This window comes from Antechinus flavipes, chromosome 6 (assembly GCF_016432865.1).
Source record: "Antechinus flavipes isolate AdamAnt ecotype Samford, QLD, Australia chromosome 6, AdamAnt_v2, whole genome shotgun sequence".
NCBI classification, from domain to species: Eukaryota; Metazoa; Chordata; class Mammalia; order Dasyuromorphia; family Dasyuridae; genus Antechinus; species Antechinus flavipes.
The window spans coordinates 227,871,921-227,893,952 of record NC_067403.1 but is presented as its reverse complement, the minus strand read 5'-3'; the positions used below and the strand labels follow the sequence as shown (position 1 = coordinate 227,893,952).

At 38.6% G+C, this 22,032-nt stretch overlaps 1 protein-coding gene across 5 annotated transcripts in view; it reads right to left on the bottom strand.

Annotated features, from left to right (window-relative positions):
* KIAA1549L (KIAA1549 like) overlaps positions 1-22,032 on the bottom strand; it is a 284,289-nt gene that overhangs the window by 76,503 nt on the left and 185,754 nt on the right. For all 5 annotated transcript variants that reach the window (XM_051967501.1, XM_051967504.1, XM_051967502.1 and 2 more), the window contains exons 10-12: positions 19,178-19,349; positions 15,037-15,200; positions 1,284-1,474 (exon numbers count right to left, since the gene is read on the bottom strand). In XM_051967501.1, coding sequence (XP_051823461.1) covers positions 1,284-1,474; positions 15,037-15,200; positions 19,178-19,349 — 527 coding nt within the window. The remainder of the gene's footprint in view (positions 1-1,283; positions 1,475-15,036; positions 15,201-19,177; positions 19,350-22,032) is intronic.

The window sequence follows — 22,032 nt, the reverse complement described above, 5'->3', positions numbered from 1 at the left end:
ATATTGGGTTGTGATCACAGTGTAAAAAACTTTGCTATAGAGAACCCCAAATAATTCTCTAAAAACAATAGTTGGTATTTATATACTTTAAGATTTGCAAAGCACTTGATAAATATTGTTTCATTTGAGCCTCAAAATAATACTGTAGAATAGGTGTTATTGTTTTTCCCATTTTACAGATGGGGAAAATGAGACTAGGAGAAGTTAAGGGAGTCACCTAGTGGCGAAGGCTGGATCTGAACTCGAGTCTCCAAGTATACTCGGCAATCTTATCCATCAAAAGACCTGGCTAATTCTATGCCCTGGGGAAGGTGTGAGCCAACCAATTTCACCAAAGAACTTACCTGTGTTTATATATTAATCCTTTGGTTAGTTACAGACTGTGTCTAGAGGGAGCTGCTTATTAGCTGAAACATTTGGGTAAAAAAATGAGATATTTTTGAAACTCATCTACATGACAACAAACAAGCCATTTGGGGGGAGGGAGGCAAAAAAGGAATAACATTTGCATAAGTAGGTCATCACTCCTCAATGATATGGGTGACTGGCTGAGAGCATATGATGAAGAGAAGGTGTTGAGTGGTACTGAAATTTCCTAGGAGTTCCCTGGAAATCACAGGACAAGACTTTATCCTTGTCCTATCTTTATTGACATAATAAAAATGTATAAATCAAGTTCACCCTCTTGGTTATGAATAAATTAAACACTCTAGAAAACTCATCCACGCTGTTAAATGGTAAGAGCTGAATTAAAATTAATGACCATAGCCATCTCTTTACAAAGTGCTTTCCTAGGGAAATATGCCATGTCTATCCATCACTTTCCACGGCTGGCCAATCAAATAGCAAGCATTGGTTCTGAGATCACAACAAGAAATGTGTTGTCTCCTTATTCTCGTTGGCCTTTCAGAATTCTTTATTTCCTTTAAGGAAATTTCCACCTCCTTCTTGAAGCCCGCCCTGATCTCCTTGGTTGAAAGTATTCTTTCTCTCTTTATTTTCCTAGACCTTCAATACATCTCTCTCCTCTTCTCTCCTTACCTCATATATACTTTGCTTCTATTAGCTTAATAATCCTGGCATTTTCTCACCACTAGGACTTTGCAAAGTGTCTTTTTCTACATGACTAGCCCACTATCTCACCTAAAATCTTTTTCAAGAACTCAGAGAAATCACAAGGTGTCATTAAAAAAAACCTCAGAGTGAATTCCAAGTCCTTGCCTGCCACATTTATTTGCCCACCTCACCCCTCAGGGGTGGGATGGGGGGCCCTAAATGCCCACCTTTTCCTCGTTTCAGTGGACTGGGCTGTTTTAATGGTGCTTCCGTCTTGAGCAGTTTCTCTTTCTTGGGAGGCAGGAGCATCTCTGACCGGGAGGGGCAGGACCACTGTTTCCTGGGTCACTGGGATGACCTCTTCATCAGCTCCTTGTTGACCCAGATGTTGTTTGGCGTAATCAAAGCCTTGAACTGGCTGTAGAGAAGAAACACAAATGGATTGTACATTTCCCAACAAATGTTGATATAGATTAACCTTTAAGAGGCCGCAAGAGGGAAAATCCATCCACTTATCTGACAAATATTTATTGTCTTCCAGGAGAAAAAGGTCCCCGGCAATGGTTAAGTCCCACCCTGACTCCCTGTGGTGAATTCAGGAGTTTTGAATAAGAGTTAGATCAGGATGGATGGATAAGGTATGATTTGTATTATTGGAAATAATATTTGTATCAATTACCAGTTTATACTTCTAATGCTTTTTTGAAGGTGTGTGAACCTGGATAAATCAAAAATACTCTATTGAAAAACAAATATTTTAAATAATTATTAAGACAATATTAATATTATTCATAAAATTATTTATCAAATTATTAAATTCATTTATTATTAAAGTAATTAAAATAATAAAAACTACATGGCACACTAAGGTTTGCTAATGACTACACATTATCTCATTTGATTACTACAATAATCTTGAGAGGTAGGTGCTGTTACCCTAATTTTCCCATAAGGAAACTGAGGCTGAAAGAGATCCTGTGATTTCAGCAACAGTGATTTCAACTAGCCTGTGGGAGAATTTGAACTAAATCTTCCCAACTTCAAGTCTAGTGCTCTTTCCCACTGTGCCACCAATAATATTAGATCATTCAAAGCTCTGTGTTGGGCACTCCCTAAGAAAGCTGATGAAAGAGGCAGTGTGGTATCATGCAGAAATGAGGACCACTCTTTAGCAATAAGAAAAGAAAAAGAAATTAAAGGAATTAGAAGAGGAAATGAGGAAATAAAACTAACACTCTTTAGAGATAATATAATGATATACTTAGAGAATACTAGAAAATCATCCAAAAATCTACTGGAAACAATTCACAGCTTTAACAAAGTTGCAGGATATAAAATAAACCCACACAAATCATCAACATGTCTATATATTACCGACAAAGCCCAGAAACAAGAGATAGAAAAAGAAATTCCATTTAAAATAACTATAGACAAAATAAAATATTTGGGTGTCTACCTGCCAAGACAAACCCAAGAACTAGATGAACACCATTACAAAACACTTCTCATACAAAGTAAGATTTAAACATTTGGAAAAATATCAATTGCTCTTGAGTAGGCTGATCTAATATAATAAAAATGACTATTCTGTCTAAATTAGATCTACTATTCAGTGTCATACCAATTGAACTGCCAAAAATTATTTTACAGAACTAGGAAAAATAATAACAATATTCATCTCGAAGTACAAAAGGTCAGGAATATCAAGGCAATTAATGAAAAAAATTCAAAGAATGGTGGCTTAGCAGTACCAAACTTAAAACTATATTATAAAGCAGCAGTCATCAAAACCATATGGTACTGGCTAAGAAATAGAGTGGTGGATCAGTGGAATAGATCAGATACACATGACACAATAATCAGGCTTATAATAATCTAATATTTTATAAACCCCCAAATTCCAGGTTTGAAATAAGAACTCATTATTTGACAAAAATTGCTGGGAAACTGGAAAATAATATGTCAGAAAATGGACATAGACCTACATCTCACACCCCATACCAGCATAAGGTCAAAATGGGTACATGATTTGGGGATAAAGAATGATATCATAAACAAATTAAGAGAACAAGGCATAATTTACCCATCAGATCTTTGGAGAAGGGAGAAATTTGTGATCAAAGAAGAACTAGAGAACATTATAAAAGGCAAAATGGACAACTTTGATTACATTAAATTAGAAAGGTTTTGCACAAACAAAAGCAACAGAAACAAGATGAAAGGAAATACAAAGCTGGGGAAAATCTTTACAGATTGTTTCTGATAAAGGCCTCATTTTTAAAATATATAAAAAACTGTGTCAAATTGATAAGAATACAAGTCATTCCCCAATTGATAAATGGTCAAAAGGTACGAGCAGACAATTTTCAGATGAAAAAATTAAAGCTATCTATAGCCATATGAAAAGTTGCTCTAAATTATTATTGATTAGGAAAATCTCTGAGATACAACTCTGAGGTACTACCTCACATTTCTCAGATTGGCTAAGATGAAAGGAAAAGATGATGATAAATGTTGGAGCGGATGTAGGAAAACTAGGATACTACTGCATTGTTGTGAAATGACCCAACCGTTATGCAGAGCAATTTGTAACTCTGCTCAAAGGGCTATAAAACTGCATATCCTTGAACCAGCAGTGCCATTATTAGGTCTGTATCCCAAGGAAATCATAAATGAGGGGAAAGGACCCACATGTACAAAAATCTTTGTAGCAGTTCTTTTTGTGGTAACAAAGAATTGGAAAATGAGTGGATGCCCATCAATTGGGAAATGGCTGAACAAGCTGTGGCAAATGAAGGTAATGGAATATTATTGTTCTATAAAAAATGATGAACAAGCTGAGTTTAGAAAGCCTTGGAAAGATTTATACTAATTGATGGTGAGAGAAACAAACAGAACCAGGAAAATAGAAAGAATGTGTGATCATCAACTATGAAATACTTGGTTCTTCTCAGTAATTGAGTAATCCAAAGCAATCCCGATAGATTTTGGACAGAAAATGCCATATGCTCCCAGAAAAAAAAAAATGGAGATTGAATATAAATCAATACATGCTATGTTCACTTCTTTTTTGTTTTGTTTTGTTTTTTCTTCTCCCATGTTTTTTCCCTTTTGTTCTGATTTTGCTTTCCCAACATGATTCATAAAGCAACGTGTATTAAAATAAATAAATACATTTAAATTGAAAGCAAACAAACAAAAATAAAAGCATGGATCTAATCCCCCCTCCAAAAAAGAAAGAAATGGGGGCTACTAAAATAGTAATTTAAGAATGACACCCTGAAGCCCACATACTGACTTAGAAAAACAAGTGTTAACATTATCTATGTTCTATTGCAGTTTTATTATATTGGATATTTCCCAAATACAATTTAATTTGGATTGGGCTTCACTTGGAAGGGCCGTGGGCCATGTGATTGACATTTTTTATTGATATAATAGATCAAGAGCTAGATCCTGGGTTCAAATCTTACCTTTGACACATGTGGACTGGATAACTTTGGCCAATTCATTTAACCTCCTGAAGTGCTAGTCATTAAGACTATAAGTTAGTGCAAAGCTACTGCACTGGTAGAGGACTTTTTCTCACTCAAGAGTTCCCTTATGCCAGAAGGTCATAGTTCTTAACAAGTTATCAAGTAACATTTATCCTGGCTGTCCCCAAAGTCTATTAAAACGAAGCTCCAGTCTGCACTAAGACTTATGGGACATCCTGTATAAAATGTTTAAGTCTGCAGAACACTTTCTGTATCTTATTCTATAAGAATATAAGTTTCCAGAAGGCAGCTTTTGTTTTTGGATCCTTAGTGGCTAGCATAATCCCTGTTAATCATAACTATTAATATAGTTAATATTTGTATAGCATTTACTATATCCCAATGACTGGGCTAAGTACAAATATGATCTCATTTGATCCTCACAACAACACTGAAGGATAAGTAATAACTATTAATATAGTTAGTATTTGTATAGCATTTCCTATGTCCCAGTGACTGGGCTAAGTGTTTTATAAATATGATCTCCTTTGATCTTCTCAACAACATTGAAGTGATCTTTTATCTTCCTTGTATAGATGAGTAAACCGAGGCGAACATGTGACTTTCTCATGTTTACATATAGCAAATGCTTAATAAATGCTTGTGGAATGGGTCACTAAACAGTCTATTTAATCCCCATAGAAGCTCTGTAAGTTATTATTATTTCTATTTTATAGGGAAGAAATTGAGGGCAAAAGAGATGAAGCGATTTGCCCATATTCACACACCCACTAAACGTTCAGGTAGGATTTGAACCTTAGTCTCCTTTAAGGTATGTTATTGCCTACTAGATTCTAACATTTAATGAGGGGGAAAAATCAGTTCTGGAATCCAAATAAGCCCAATAAAACTTCATTAATTCTGCCTCATTTAGAATTTGTGATCTTTCAGCTTGGGCTGGTCTTTCTCTGTACTTCCTATCGGCAGAATTTGTTGAGCAAATTAATCGTGTAAACAAGATTACAGGGGGTTTGTTTAACCTGCTCGGGAGAATGACCGACTATTTCACGGACTCGAGAACATTAATTGTGCAAACCCAGTGGATATTCCTAAATGGGAATGACGATTATCTCTTCTTTAAAGCAAGCCCAGCAGGAGCTCCTCCTCATGAAAGCATCATTAGAAGGCTGTGCTAGTTCTCTCATAGAATTTATCATAGAATTTAAGTGATCACCATGTGCCCTTTTGACAAGTCAATTTCTTTGCCTGTGAGATGAAGATCATAAGGTGCATTCTGCTTTCCAGGAATCCAGAGGGGCTTGGATGAAAAATGAAAGCCTATTCCAATGCACATGTCAGTGGTGGGACACCATCATCATTATCATTAATATGGAAAAAAGGGCTTTCTTTCAGTGTATTAAGACTTTTTATGACATTCAACCGGCTTTTCTCCCAGTCATTAGTGGGAAATCAGTGAAGTTTAATTGGATCAGCAATCCCTCCTGAATATGACAGCTATGAGCCAGTCTCTAGGGGGGTGCTCAATTTAGGCAACAGCGAAAAAGATTGACTTTCTAAGAAAGCCCCTATTCTTCCTTGCACAGTGATGTGTCTGGTCTAGGTATGATTTTCTAGTAAAACACAGTTTAGATTAAACTTGCAACAGTCTTTCCCAGCCAGCTAATTTTAAGGATTAAATGTAATCCCTGTCTTCTGATTCTATCAATATTTGAGTCCTTCCCAATCAAAGGAAGTGAAGAAAAAAACCAGTAAGATTCCTTTTGGCTCTACCTTTCTATGACTGACATTGCCTTAGGCTGTAACCCACACAGCCACGATTCAGTGAACTAAAAAAAAAAAAAAAGACTATTACTAATAATAGTCAGTTGGCACTCATGGAAGGATTTAAAATTTGCAAAGACCTTTCAATTATTACAATATCTGATTCTCACTGTAATTCTGGGAGGTGGGTTCTAGTATTATTCCCATTTTACAAATGGGAAAAATGAGGCAAACAGGTGAATGACTGGTAAGGTGAATGACTACTTAGGTAGGACTTGAGCTGAGTTCTGAATTCCTAGAGACATAGATAGGAGAGAAACCATGAAGGCATGAAGGGCAGATGATATAAAGGCACAGAAATGGAAAATAGAGGGACGGGTCCAGAATAGCAAGTACGATTCAAAAGTATATTAAGGGAAAATATGTGTAAAAAAATCTGGAAAGATAGGGAGGAAGGACTTTAATGATTCACTGAGGAGTATTTGACCCTAAAGGCAAAGGGGCTACTGTAGTTTATTGAGTAAAGGGGCTGTACAGGACAATTTCCAGTCATCCTGAGCTATGTCTGGCCATCATTCCCAGACAGCTCCAGAGGAGAAAGAGGGGAGACTTTGCACCGCCCTCCCTCACTGAAATCCAACTCACTTGCAAGTCAAGATTGATCATCTTCCTATTATTGGTCCTCTTCAAGAACAAAGAACAATCAAACAGCAAGAGGAAATATTTGAACACAGGTCTTCTTGATTCCAGACGCTGTGTCATCTAGCTGTCCCTTTTATAATGCATTTATTCATCTGAATACATATTGGATCCCTTTGGTAGAATCTAAGCTCCCTGAGGACAGGCACTGTTTTGTTTTTGTCATTATAGTTCTGATGCAGTGAACAGCATCTTGCAATCAGTCAATCAATGGTAACTACCAAATGCCAGACACTATGCTAAGGACTAGAGACACAGAGTTAGAAGCTAATCCATTTCTTCCCTGAAGAGGCTCAAATTCCATCAATAGAAACTAAACATATGCATAAAAATATAGCCCAAATATCCATGACAAAAATAAATAACTCCATAAAGAGTTGCTGAGTTGGGCTGCTCATCCTGGTGAAATCTTTTCCAGTTTATGAGATTTCCAATGATCCCAGTGCCTGGGACTGAAAATGTGAACTTGAAATGAGGATTTATGGTAGGAAAATTTTCTCTTCTTTTCAGATCACTACCCAGGTCCTAAATGAAACAGCACAAAACCTTTGGCTCCCCTGGAGACAGTATTATGGAGGCTGGCCATTCAATGTGAAAGGACAGAATGCTAATTTGGCAAGTCTTTCCTGAATAATTGTACTTTTCTCCTCTGAGACTTAGAGCTCCCAGTTTGGGAACAGAACCTGATTGGTTGGTTGCTATCCTTCATTCTCAACAAGGACCAAAATGACATCACTATGTTAGAGTGGAGTTACCGTATGTCCAATTGCTCCACCACAGGTCGGACACAAAAAATCCCTATGAACATTTGGGGTGGTTTCTCTAACTGCACATCTCATGTTTCTTCTGAGTTGAATCAATCCTGCTTTGCTCAGAGAACACAGCACCTTCTCTGATGAAGGCGGTCTTGTGCCAATGTCTCTCATGTCATACAATTGATTCTAAAGTTCTTAAGAGAGACCTTGAGAGTGTCCTTGTAACATTTCAGGTGATATTGTGTAACACAGTCATCTGTGTTGGAATCAAATATCTCTCTATCCAACTAGAAGCTCCCTGAGAGCAAGAATTGGGTCTAATTTTAACTTGATAGTGCCTTGGCTACATTAGGCACCCAACAAATTTTGGCTGAATTGAAATGAATTGATGATTCTGATAATATTTGTGATATTATCTGATATCTGATATGATGATAATATCTGAGTACAAGAATTCATCATGAATTCTTAAGAGATCATTGTGATTTCCCAGCTCTGGGCCACAGATAAGAAATAGTTTTGTAAAAGTCTATGGAAGGCTGAACTCCCTACATGGAACTTGAAGGAACTCTGTATGGTCTTTAGCATAGAAAGAGAGGGCAGAACATTCATCCAGGTTAAGATTCCTAGGGGCAAGGACATCTGGCTCTTGGCTCAGGAAAGGGATGTATGTGGCTAAGGAGGGGAGTAGAAACATTATTAAGTTTCAAGTCTAACCAAGGAAGTAGAACCTCTACTTCTTAATTCTTGAATTCTATAAGAGCTCACTCTGAGGTCCCCCTCCTGTAGTACTTGATCTGCCTTATCAGTTCCTTTCACAACAGCAGTTATATCTTATTAGCAAATTCATACAAGATGTCTTCATTAGCCACTTTTGCTTGAATGACTTCCCATGACTCAATTCATAGGCTTTACCAACAGAGACAGGAATATACTGGTAAATGTTTAACAAATAGCTCACTTCCCTCTGAAAATGTATTCATGACACATTTTAAAATTTAATCTATATTACTATTTTCTCTATTACTTTCTTAATTCTAGAAATCAACCATACAATAAATCAAGCCCTGATTAGGAGCCTTTGCTGATTTGGGTGGGTTATAAATACATATATTCTCATGAGCTTATTTGAGTTGGTTCTAGAACACCCCTGGATAGATGATACTCAAAGATAATTTAGTTATAGGATCATCAATTTACAGTTGGAAAGAACCTTAGAGGGCACTTAATTCAACCACATCATTTTATAGATGGGGAAACTGAGACTCAGAGTAGTTAAATAAAAGTCAAACAGGTAGTGAACTGTAGATCTTGAATGTAAACCCAAGTCCTCTGATTTCTTGTTTTCCTGGATAAGAATATAAGGAGAGGAAGCAGAATGATTGACAGCCATATGGTTGTTATTAATATTTGTTGATTGATTGCTCCAAATTCAGTTCTTTTGCATGAAAACAAAATATCTGGAGCAGATAGCAAAAAGTCTCACTTCCTGATGGTCATCAATTCTTCCCTGATGGTATTGGAGGAGTTAAAAGGGTAAAGGATACCCAGAAACATATGTAATTCTTAGATCATCTGCAAAGTGACTTATTTAAGCAAGTAATTGATTCCTCCAAAAGAAAACTGGACAAAAGTAAGGACATTGATTCTGACAATTGCCACTGTTAAGTTTAACCAGAGCAAATCACTACAACCAAGAGACCAAAAACCACATTAGCCAGAGAACACTTGATATCATGGCCAGGATAAAAGATGTGGCAATCAAGGGCCACATTGGTTTAAGATGCAAGCTCATTTTCAAAACACTACAAGGAAAATGGCAGAAGAAGATGAACAATATCACCTCACACAACAGTGAAAAGTAGTTGAAGAACAAGTCTGCAGAAAACTGGGTGTGAAGTTCAACTAAGCCAGCTCAGGACAAAAACTTCTATTGTTTAAACTGGGAGAAACAACAAACAGACACCAAATGGAACAGATCTAAAAGTATTTCTACAACCATCTATACTCATCACTGACAATGCAAGCAAACATGTAAGAGATCAAAGTTAAATTTTTAAAATAACTTTGCCACCCACAATTTTAGAGAAACGAGGTTTGTCCATCAAGCAAATAACAAACAAAATTACACAACTGCAGCTATATTAGAGCCCTTTGAGGTCTCTTCATTTGTCAGATTGTGGTCTAAAATAAATCTTCTTGGGCTCATTCTTCTAAGTGACTCTATTCTGAGCTTTCATTTATTCACTAGGAAAGCATTTATGAAATCTTTACTATATGTCAAGAATGAAACATTAGAGACTCAAAGATAAAAGTCCCTGCCCTCAAGGAAGTTACTTTTTATTGGGAGAAAGAGAGATAAGGAGAACAATATACACAGATAAACAGATAACTAAATATTATATATACGTGTATATATATATAATTTTGTAATATATTGTATACAATTAACTTATGTGTATGTAAGTATATATGTTGCATTGTGCATAAAATATGTGTGGAGATGGGGGAAAGAGGAGAGAATAAGAGAGGGAAAGAGACACACACACAGAGAGACAAAGTTGGACACAGAGAGAGAGGAAGAGAAAAGGAGGGAAGGAGGGAGAGGGAGAGAAAGAGAGGGGGGGGAGAGAGAGAGAGAGAGAGAGAGAGAGAGAGAGAGAGAGAGAGGAAGGGAAGAAGGGATTCTCACAACTTGGGGTGGTTGGGATCAGGATGGGCCTCGTGGAGGAAGGAGGTAATACCTGAACAGTGCCTTGAAAGAAGCTAGGGATTCTAAGAGGCAGAAGGTAGGAAGGAAGGTCTGCCTAAGATGGAGGATTGAATGTACAAAAATCAAAGAGATGGGAGATGGAATGCTGTACACCAGATAGAACATACAGGCTAACTTGGTTCAAAAAGAATGAGCAATTTTTTTTAAGAAAGGAAAAAAAAAACCAATGGGAAACAATTGGGAGGCTCTATGACCATTGAAGGCTTCAAATTCAAAGGAAAAGGCAGAAACACAATGACCCCTGAACAAAGGGAAAGAAGGGGTAAAGCACAGACGTTGGGCGTGCCCTCATATAGGACAGCAGAATTTCCCATCCTGGTGTGAGGAGCACCATGGACAGCACCATTAGCAGTGTCACACAGTACCTGGTCTCCAAAGCTGGGTGCAGATGTTCACATCCTTTAGATCGGAGGAGCCTGGCCCCAGATCCCAGGAAAGACACATTAACATTCTCTGTCCAATACCTCACATTTAGAGTGGCTGGGTCAGCAGGGAGAACCCCTTGGTCCCGTGGAATTCTGGCAGTGGGGCTGAGGCTAACCAGCAGCCTCTGCCATCCTCCCCCGGGACTTACGGAATAACATCTCGAGCAAACTTTGCCATTCCCTCCCATCCCTTTGTTACTAATTGAATTCTGTTCACACAGGCAGGGCTGTGGGAAGCAATGTAGGCAGCTGCTTCTTTTCTGAAGGGCTGCAGTGCTGCACACTCTATTGCAATAGTAGTAAGACTGCAGTAAAAAGAGAGAGGGGGAAAAACACAGAGAGAAAAAGAGAGAGAGAGAGAGACAGAAGACAGAGACAGAGAGACAGACAGAGATAGAAAGAAAGAGAGGGAGAAAGGGGAGAGAGAGAAAGAAAAAGAAAGAAAGAAAGAAAGAAAGAAAGAAGAAAGAAAGAAAGAAAGAAAGAAAGAAAGAAAGAAAGAAAGAGAAGAGAAGAGAAGAAATGGAAGGAAGGAAGAAAGAAAGAAAAAGAAAGAAGAAAGGGAAGGAAGGAAGGAATAAAATGGAAAATATCCTGCCTTCCTCAGTCAGACAGGGAGCATTGGAAATCGAGGCATTCTCTCAGCCTCCCCCACAGGAAAATTCAGTTCAATTCCAATAAAAATTCCCCACAAGGGAATCCATGTGGATGCACCTGCTTCCAAGATAGCCCAGCCCAGGAGATCACAAAACACAGTAGCAGGGAGAGAAGGTTAGAAATATCAGCATGTACTAGGAAATTGGGGCAAGGTAAATTCATCCCAAATACATCCCTAGGACAGATTTTAGGCCAAGGTATCAATACATATTTTCTAAGATATCTTTTAAATTTGAGGATTTATTTTTTTAAGTTTTCTTTTTAAAAAAATAATGATACTTTTTTATTTTTAAAATACATGTAAAGATAGTTTTCAACATCCACCCTTGCAAAATCTTGTGTTCCAAATTTTTCTCCTTCCCCCCTCCTTTCTCTCCCCTTCCCAAAGCAGCAAGAAATCCAATATAGGTTAAACATGTGCAATTTTTCTAAACACATTTCCATATATATCATGCTGGTCAAGGAAAATCAGATCAAAAAAGGGAAAAATGAGAAAGAAAAAAGCAAGCAAACAACAACAAAAAGATGAAAATACTTTGATCGACATTTATTCTCCATAATTCTCTGGATGTGGATGGCTCTCCAAGTCTATTGGAATTGCCTTGAATCACTTCTTTGTTGAAAAGAGCCAAATCCACCACAGTTGATCAGGGGGATTTCTTATGTGAGGCATCCTGGGCAGGTGCCAGGAGCAGAGCCGAGCTCAGGCAGGTTTCACCTTTGAGAGCCCAGCTGGTTTAGGAAGGCCGCCATCTCTGTTGTTGAGCACAATAGGCTCAGCTGAGACTGCAATGCCCCTTGTGGGAAAGTTTTCCTTCTTTTTTCTGTGGGGTTCTAAATGGCACCTGCTGAATTAAAACCACCAACCACACACTCATAAACACAACACCTCCCAGCTATTCTAGTCCAACCCCTTCATTTTACAAAGAAAAAAAGACCCAGAGTGGTAAGAGCCTGTTCTAAAGTCACAAAGATAGTAAGTGGCTGAGCCTAGATTTGAAGCTGCATCCTCTGACTCTAACTCCAATATTCTTTATACTAACCCATAAAAACTATATTTTAACTTGCAGAAAGCAGTGGTCTTCCCAGTTAAATCATTCAGGAGTAGGAAGCAACCGTGTGAGAGGGGAAAGGGACAACTGATCAGGTATCAAAAGACTCATGTTAGTATAACCCCCAACCTTGTTATTTCTTCAATTCACCAACCATTTATGAGCCACGGAAAATCAATCAGTGTGGTTTAGTGCAGGGCTTCTTAAACTTTTTCTGCTCACAACCCCTTTTTACCTGAGAAATTTTTACTTGACCCCAGGCATATAAGTATATAAAATAGGTATGTAAATCAAACATTTACTGATTTTGATTTATTATTATTATAATTATTATGACTTAACATCAAAATATATTGACCCACCACATTCAGTTACAAGACCCCTCAGTGCAGAGGAAACAATTATGGGGAAACTTCCCCAGAGGGGAAAGCCTCTTGGGAAATGAGAAATGACACCTCAGCTCTGCCTCTAAGGAAAGTCGAGACAGATATAGAAGTGAGGACAAAGGACATTCCAGGTTCAGTTAGCTATATGACCTTGGGCAAGTGGGTATCTGTTTGCCCATCTGTAAAAGCAGAGAGCTAAGATGAGAGGATCTCTAAGGTCACTTCTGACACTCACATTTTATAATGCTGTGTTTCTAGTTCCTTAGGGATTTGATTAATCAATCAACCCACACTATGCTACCCCTTGCCCTCCCAGATCTTGTATCCCAATGGCAGAAAAAAATCTCAATGCTGGTTTTGCAGTGGGTTTATAGGTTGAACAAACAACAGACACGGTTTTTCTAAAGGAGAGTGGAAAAAGCTGATGCTGTTGACATCACTTCCCTGAAGGATAATAGGTTATAGATATGCCTTCTTCCCGTCACCTTCCTCTTCTACGCTAGGTGCTTTAATCCAAGACTAAAGACTTTCCAAGCATCTTTCTCTCTGGGCAAGGAAATCTATTCCGCACTGAAGTGGAGACCCAAAGCAAGCTGATATGTCTAAAATTTTAGCTACTCAACCTGTCTTGACCATTAGATGGAACTCGAAAGTCACCATGCTCCCTATACCTCCTAAGTAATTCTCCCTTTTCCCTTCCCCCACACAATACCCTTGGCTTTCTACCTCTTGCTCATGAATTGATATTTAAATCAATATTGCCATAATTACTCTGAAGGTCATAACAATTTCCTACCCTCAGGTCCCTCCTGTGAATCACAGGCTGACTAGGTTGAAAGTCTTTCTCAGCTCCTTCCTACTTCCTCTAATCCATTCCTCTCGTATCCATATAACACCGTACTTTAACCTTCCATTGTGCCTTCTGGAATTCCATTTTGTCGTTAATAAGTCATTCCTCATATTAGATCTGTACTCTCCTCCTTCCAGAAATGACTTTGCATTTATTTTGTATTTAATTTTTCTTTGTATATGTTTTTTTCTCCTATAGAATGTAAGTTCTTTAAAGCCAGGGACTGCTTCATTTTTGTGTTTGTATTTTCAGAATGCTTAGCACAATGCTATTCACGTAGTAAGTATTTGACACTCTTAGCTGAGCTGAATTGAATTTAACCAATTTGAGCTGAATTGGATTAAATGGAACAAACAGCTGAAATGATAGAAGCACCTCAGAAAATCACAAAGAGTGCTTGGCCTTGGAACAAAGGCTCAGGGTAGAACCCCGCTCTGACACTAGCAGACAGACAATATGGGACTTGATTTCAAATCCCAGTTCTGCTACTTACTACTTGTGTGATCCTGGACAAGTCACTTTGCCATTCATTCTAGGCCTTTGTTTTCTCATTTATAAAATGAGGGTGTTAGATTAGGGGACCTCTAAGATCTCATCCAACTTGGGATCTATGATTCCAAAATACTTTCCTTTTACCTGGAGGATATCTTTCCCTCCAGACCTCCAATACCTACAGCTCTATCACTGATTTTCAGCTCCCTTTTATGAGCTATCTTCCTCCATTAGAAGAGAAGCTCCTCAAGGAGCTTTCTATTTGCATCCCAGCACTGTGCCTGGTATACAGAGATTGCTTAATAAATGCTTGTTGACTTGACTTGACATCCAATGTTCTAAGTAAGTTCTTTTTCAGCTCTCATAGTTTATGATTCTGAGAAGAAATTCTGAGAAGCTTCCCTCCTTGAATCCCCAAAAAGGCATTTCCTTTTTTTTTTTTTTTTGGTTGAGGCTATTGGGGTTAAGTGACTTGCCCAGGGTCACACAACTAGGAAGTGGTAAGTGTCTGAGACCAGATTTGAACTCAGGTCCTCCTGACTTCAGGGCTGGTGCTCTATCCACTGTGCCCAAAAGGGCATTTCCAATAACAAATAACTGAAAGGGTCATGAAAGGGCCCTTCTCCCACTTACTTTTGCCCTCTGAGGCAGGTTCATCATGGTGTCTGGCTTGAAGTCATTCTTGTTCTTCCTGCAAAGCACTGCCGTGATGATGATGATAATCACGGTGACCACAGCAATGGGCGCCAGGACGGCAGCGATGATCCACAGGTTATTGGGAGGGTTTTTAACAACCGCTAAAGCAGAACAAAACAAGACAAAAACAACAGGACCAAGGCGGAGGCACAAGTGAGAAACCCAGGGCAAGGAAAACTCAACTAATCAACTCCCTATCAGGATGAAGCCTACAATCAGCAACAGGGAGGAAAGCCTTCTTCTTTCAATAGGATACCAGAAAAAGGAGACAATGAAGATATAATTGTGAATCTTAGAAATAGGCAGATAGGAACTGGTTTTCCTCTTGCCAAGATCTGATGTGAAGGCAGAGTAAGGTACCCTGAACTCACTGGCAATTTTTGCATCAACAAACAAGTAATTGTAACACTAACTTTGAGAAAGCATTTCATTAGACAAAGTGTCTAATGATTTTTAAATGCTTATTGCTATTGTGGTTGTGACCAAGTATTTTTATTTTAATTTTATAGCATGAATAGAGAATAATTTGGAAAATGAGCACTCGGTCCAGAAAGAGCTGGAATCATAGCCATGAATAGCTAGGTTCAGCTCCTGTTTCTAACACCTTGGCTGCTTTAGCCTGGAAGAATAACTTAGAAGTTGTAGTGAAAGGACTGGTGTGTATTGATAGCACAACTCTACTCATTGGGGAATTCCCTATAGTCAGGGAATCACAAATTCACAAAATCACAAGTTCAGTCCTTGTCCCTTTAGGCCAGGGGCTCAAACTGGAATCCAAATACTTGTTTTAAAAAATCTCCTAGTTATTTCAATAGAATTGGCTTCCTTTGTGAGCCTGTGTATTTTCATAAAGGTTTTCTGCATTTCAAAACAATCTTCTGACCTGCATGGAATAATGAGGAGTGAAATGAGCAGAACCAAGATATTGTAAACAATTATCACAATACTTTTACAAGAATGAATTATTAAAGTTGCTTTGAGTATCACAATACTTAGATCAACTGCAGAGGACTTATGAAGGAAAATGATAGCCCTCTTCAGAGAAAGAACTTATAAGTAACTTAAAATAGAACAAAATATTTTTTAAAATTAAAATTAAAACAATATTCTGAGAAAGGATCCAAAAGCTTCATCAGGCTTTCTAAGGGGTCTATGACACAAAAATCTTAAGGATCCATATTTTAAGTAGCTAAATGTTGACTTTATGGACTATATTCTTAAATTTTGGGGGAATGAACATTTCGACATTCAAAGAATAGAAAAAGAGCTACATTTGAAAGCATGAATTTTTATTACACATAGCTTGTTTGTTTTAAATTATATACTAAACTATGGACTTGATAGGGGAAAAACATACAGAGTGGTGATGAGAATATAATGCTAATAATATCTTACTTCTTTAGCAAGACACTGGGCAATGTTCTGATTCATCCTCCTTATTTTTATATTCTATATTTCAGCTTGTTACCATATAAGTAATCTCTTGACCTCTATTTAAATTGAGATGGAATGGATTCATCTTCTGCACACTAGTCAATTCCCTTTTAAAACTCATGTGAGCAAGGTTAGGGCAATGAAAATGATCTAACATCCATGTATTCATTGGTATAATCACTTGAAGGGATAAAAGGCTAGGCAAGAGTCAAGGTGGCTAGATCTAATCTAATTTACATGAGTTTCACAATTTAAGTTGGAAATCAAGTTAATATTTATGTTCAAAGAGGGAAAAATTTAAGTTTTTAAGAAGAAAAGAATGAAACTATGGTTTAATCAAAAACTTCCCTAGATCAAAGGAGAATTCCTTAGCTTGATCTTTAAAGCCCTCTAATCTCCAGGACTGCTCTCCCTCTATAAGCATATGTCCCACTACACTCATCCCCGTGCTCCGTGACCAGCCAAAGTGGATTATTTACCATCTCCAAAGTGTATTCCACACTCTCTCAGTCCGGTGTCTTTGCTCACCCAATTTCCTGAGCCTGGAATATTCCCCCTGTCATCTCTGCTTCTTAGAAATCCTAGCCGAGATCTGGCGAGGTAACTCGTGGAGGAGGTTTCCCCAGTTGCCCTCAACCATCCTCCCGAGAGAAAAGGATCTTTCCTTTTTTCAGTCCCAAAAGAACTTTGCCTTTCTCGTGTTCTATTTTGTATCACTTTTATTTACATATGATTTAAAGCCTAGTCAGACAGTAAGCTCCATGAGGACAGGGGCCTCCAATGTCCAATTGTCCAATGAGGACAATTATGTCTTTTTCTCTTTTGCTGGACTTGCTTGGATTTTACTGGTAGAGGGACTTTGGGTTGAGGAACTGACTTTGTCAAAGGGGACCAACCAAGGGGGTGCTTCCAGAGCATTTGGATCCAGAAGTCCAATGCCTGCCCTCCCAAGGACACTTGTTATACACAGGCATCTGCCCTCTTACTTCTCGCTTTCCTTTGAAGCTCAATTATGGCTGTGTAAACTCCTTGTAGAATATAAGGACCTTGAGGAAAGGTGCCATTTTTTATATCTCCACAGTCCAGCATAAAGTAGCTGTTTGTTTAGTCAATCACACACACCTCCAATCAAATCAATAATAAGCACCCCTGAATTCCCTACCAGGGCCCCAACACTGTGCTGAGGTGGGGAAGCAAAAAATCTAACAGCACTTACCTTCAAGGAGTGTATGATCTAACCAGGGCAAATAGGTGCATGTATTTCATTTGCCTCCAGATTATTGTTGAGCTGTTTTAGTAGTCTGATTTCTCGTGACCCTTTTTTGGGGTTTTCTTTTCTTTTCTTTTTTCTTTTTGCTAAGGCAATTGGGGTTAAGTGACTTGCCCAGGATCACACAGCTAGGAAGTGTTAAGTGTCTGAAACCAGATTTGAACTCATATCTCCTGACTTCAGGTCTGGTGCTCTATCCACTGCACCAACTAGCTGCCCCTGCATTTGGGGTCTTCTTAACAGAAATGCTAGAATGGTTTGCCATTTCCTGTTCTATCTCATTTTACAGATGAGGAAACTGAGGCAAATAGGATGAAATCACTTTCTCAGGGTCACACAGCTAGCAAGTATCTGAGGTCAAATGAGTCTTCCTGAGTCCAGACCCAGTGCTTTATTTACTGCACCATCTCACTGCCCTTGCCACCAGATAAGTCCGGTTGATTTCAACTCCATCATCAACTTCATCATGCCCTATCCAAGATACACCCATCACCGGGACACTAATCATCATGGAGAATGCACCTCAAAGGTACCCTCATTTGCTCCTGTCCCTCCCCCATTAAACTGAAAGCTCATTGAGGGCAGAATGTCTTTCCTTTTCTTATTTGCATGACTAGCACTTTGCACAGTGCCTAAGTATATAAATGCGAAATACATATATATTGATATTTAAAAATACTATATATCCTAAATAGTAGAGTGTATCAACTAAATCTGGGAGCAGGAGGCTCATTAGCTGCTGGTAACGCTTCATAAAGTTGAATTAAATCAACCAAGGACAACACTAACCTTGGGTTGATGATTTGAAAGGAGGAATTGAAAAGATTCTTAGGGGAAAGGTGAATTTTTACAGGGGAATTTTTCTTTTTCAACCCCATGGGAACAAAGTTCCTGCAGCAATCTAAGCTCAGGAGAAAAAAAGTGACAGCTTCTATTTAGAGACTTTTGTCAGTATCACATTTTCACTTAGGCAAGCAATAGGAGTCGCCACCGCCATGCCTGGAGAGCCTGCGTGGTGCCAGAAGCCCTTGTCCCTGCGTGAGAAAGGAAATCTCTTGGGGAGAACCAATCAACCTGAATTCACCTGGCTCCCTGGAAACATGTCTATCTCGGTATTTGCCAGATTTGCTGCAGAGAAGGGCAGACCAAAGCCAGAGGCAATTAAAAAGGAACAGCAGATTTTATAATTGTCATTCACCAGCCATTGACATCTTTTTTCCTGTTTCTCTCCCATTTTTCCCATCGTGTCTATAGTAGAAGCAAAAGTCGCCCATCTGATTTTTTAAAAATGGGCCCTTTAACCCCGGTCTATCCTCAAGAAATTTTGCAAACACAGGGAGTGAGAAACAAGGGTTTTTTTTTTAATTCCCTTACGATCAGCTTGCAGAAGAACTACATGGTGCAAGGTCAAAGCCATCCTCTGGGAGTCAATGGTGCTCAAGATCTTGGCGGCAGCTGTTCCCAGCAAAGGTTTCCCATTGTGCAACGTGTAGTAAGTCAGTTCTGCAGGATCCTTGGGTCCGGGGACACGCTGCATCTTTACCATCTTTCAGAAAGAGAAGACCTGTCTTTACATTGTGATTTTTTTTTCCTTTCACCCTTGTAAAACCAAATTTTTCCCCTCCCTAACCCCTTCCCCTCCCCTAGATGACAAGTAATGCAATATATGTTAAACATGTGCAATTCTTCTATACATATTTCTACATATATTGTGATTTTATTAGGCTAGAACTTCACTACCTCAGTGCTAATACCTTCCACTGTGGAGAAATATATATACATATATAAAAACATATACATGTATACACACACACACACACACACACACACACACATTTTTTTTTTTTTTTTGCTAAGGCAGTTGGGATTAAGTGACTTGCCCAGGGTCACACAGCTAGGAAGTGTTAAGTGTCTGAGGCCAGATTTAAACTCAGGACCTCCTGACTTCAGAGCTGGTGCTCTATCCAGAGAAATATTTTTTTAAGCCATGTGGTATTTACTGGGGCAAGCAGGTTAGCTTGAGAATTAGATTTGAATCCCATTCATATCTACGGGCTATCTAGGTAACCTCAGCCAATCCCTCCTTCATTCCTACAGGGCTCGAGATAACATCTGTTAAATGACAAGAGGTTCTGTAAAGATTTGCTTTCGAACTGATAAAGACTTCTACTCTGGTCTTTATAGAACTTCAAACCACTGTCCTCGAAAATTAATACAGCGAGGGCCCCAATTAGTACAAAAAATGAATTCCATGTGGTGGTTACATTTATTCATATTTGTATTATTCAAGGTTATAATTATATAAATGTAATCACTGATTCCAGCCAGATGGGAATAAACAGTGTGGATGAAAATAATGTGACCACTTCACGAGTTTCATTATTCACACTAATCAGAACCTAGTGCATTTCCAGGCAGTTAGGTGACAGAGTGGATAGAGTACTAGGTCTGGAAGAAGGCTTCAAATCTAGCCTAAGACACTAATTAGCTGTGTGTCCATGGGCAGATCATGGGCGTTTCTCATCTGTAAAATGAGCCGGAGAAGGAAATGGGAAAAACACGCCAATATCTCTGCCAAGAAAATGCTATGTGGGATCGGGAAGAATTGGACACAATGGAAATGAATGATTAATAATAATTCTATTGCAGAGTGAATGAGAGATGACTCTGTGTGTGTATGAAAATGTATGTGTGAATATGGGAACATGTGCATGTTATATTAGTATATATGTGTGTCTATACATGTATATGAATATCTGTGATGTATGTGTGTACAAGAATGTGAGTGTGGATTGTGAATATGTGTCTATGTGTATATATATACATATATATGTAAGTTCATGAGTGTGCAGTGTGTGTATGTGTGTGTTTTAATGCTCATCTCTAAATGATAATTTTGGTTCTGAATGAGAAACCCTGGTTTTTGTTGTGGACTGGACCTAAGCTTTCACTATTATAAAAATTCCTCCCCTCTGAAGATCAGTAATAGCTCAACATCCTCACCCCTAAGGTGTCTTCTACCTTCACATCTAGGATATTATCGATTTAGAATCTTAGAGAACCATCTTCACACAGTTCCTGATATACAGTCGGCACACAATAAATGCTTATTAAAACACGAGGAGGCTAAAAATGTTAAGGGACGTGGCCACAGGCAAAAAGCTTTGTCGGAGACAGGATTGGAACATGTGTCTCCCTCTTAGTCACTCCTTAAAGCCCCCTGGTAATATTGATATTCCCATCTTTTTCATTCTTCAACATCCTGGCCCTATTTTAAAATGGATTGCTATTTCACATGAGAACAATTCAAGGTGATTTAAGTGATAGGACTATTTAAACACCATTTTTTCCCAATCAAAATTTCCAATAGATGCATCAAGACAGCAGCAAAAACCCTTGACTTTCTGATTCTAGGATCTTGTGAATGGTGAACCTTGATAGTTAACAATAATCGATCATATTTTTATAGTACTTTAAGACTTGCAAAGCACATCACAGGCGTTGCCATTGGATTCTCATGACAACCTTATGGAAGCAGAGATACCATTATTAGTTTTACTTTTCAGATGAGGAAACTGAGGCAGAGAGCGGTAAAGTGATCTGCCCGGAGTCACAAGCTATCTCAGGGAGGCTTGAAACTCTAGCCTTCCTGGTTCCAAGTCAAGCATTGTACCCACTATGCCACTTGTTATCTCAGGAACTTGAATAATACCTTTAAGTCTGCAGACTTCTGACTGAGCACTGCATTCTCCCCAGAGTCTACCCCTTGCATTCAAACTTCAATCTTTTGCATTTTCTGAATTAAGAAGAAAGGCCCAATGTAATGAGACTCGGGGAGTGAATTTAAGATGGGGTTCTAGGGCACGCCAGTCACTTGGGGTTCCATATGACTGGGAAAGTGGGAAAAAAGCCTCTGAAAAAACTTCCTCTATTTTGATTTAATAGCAAATTTTTCAGATCTATGACTCTTAGGAGGACACTGCAACATCTGATAATCTGGAGACAGAGACATATCTCCTGTCTCTCTGCCATAGATTCCTCCCCACTCCTCTCCCTCCCCCCCGCCATGTTTGAGATGGTTAAGCAGACAAAAAACTGAGAGACAAAAAGAGAGGAGAAAAGGAGGGGGAGAGGGGGAGGGGAAAAGGAGGGAGAGAGGAGAACTGAGGAGAGAGACAGAGAGAGAAACACATGGAGACAGAGAGATATAGAAAGAAGGAGAGAAAAAG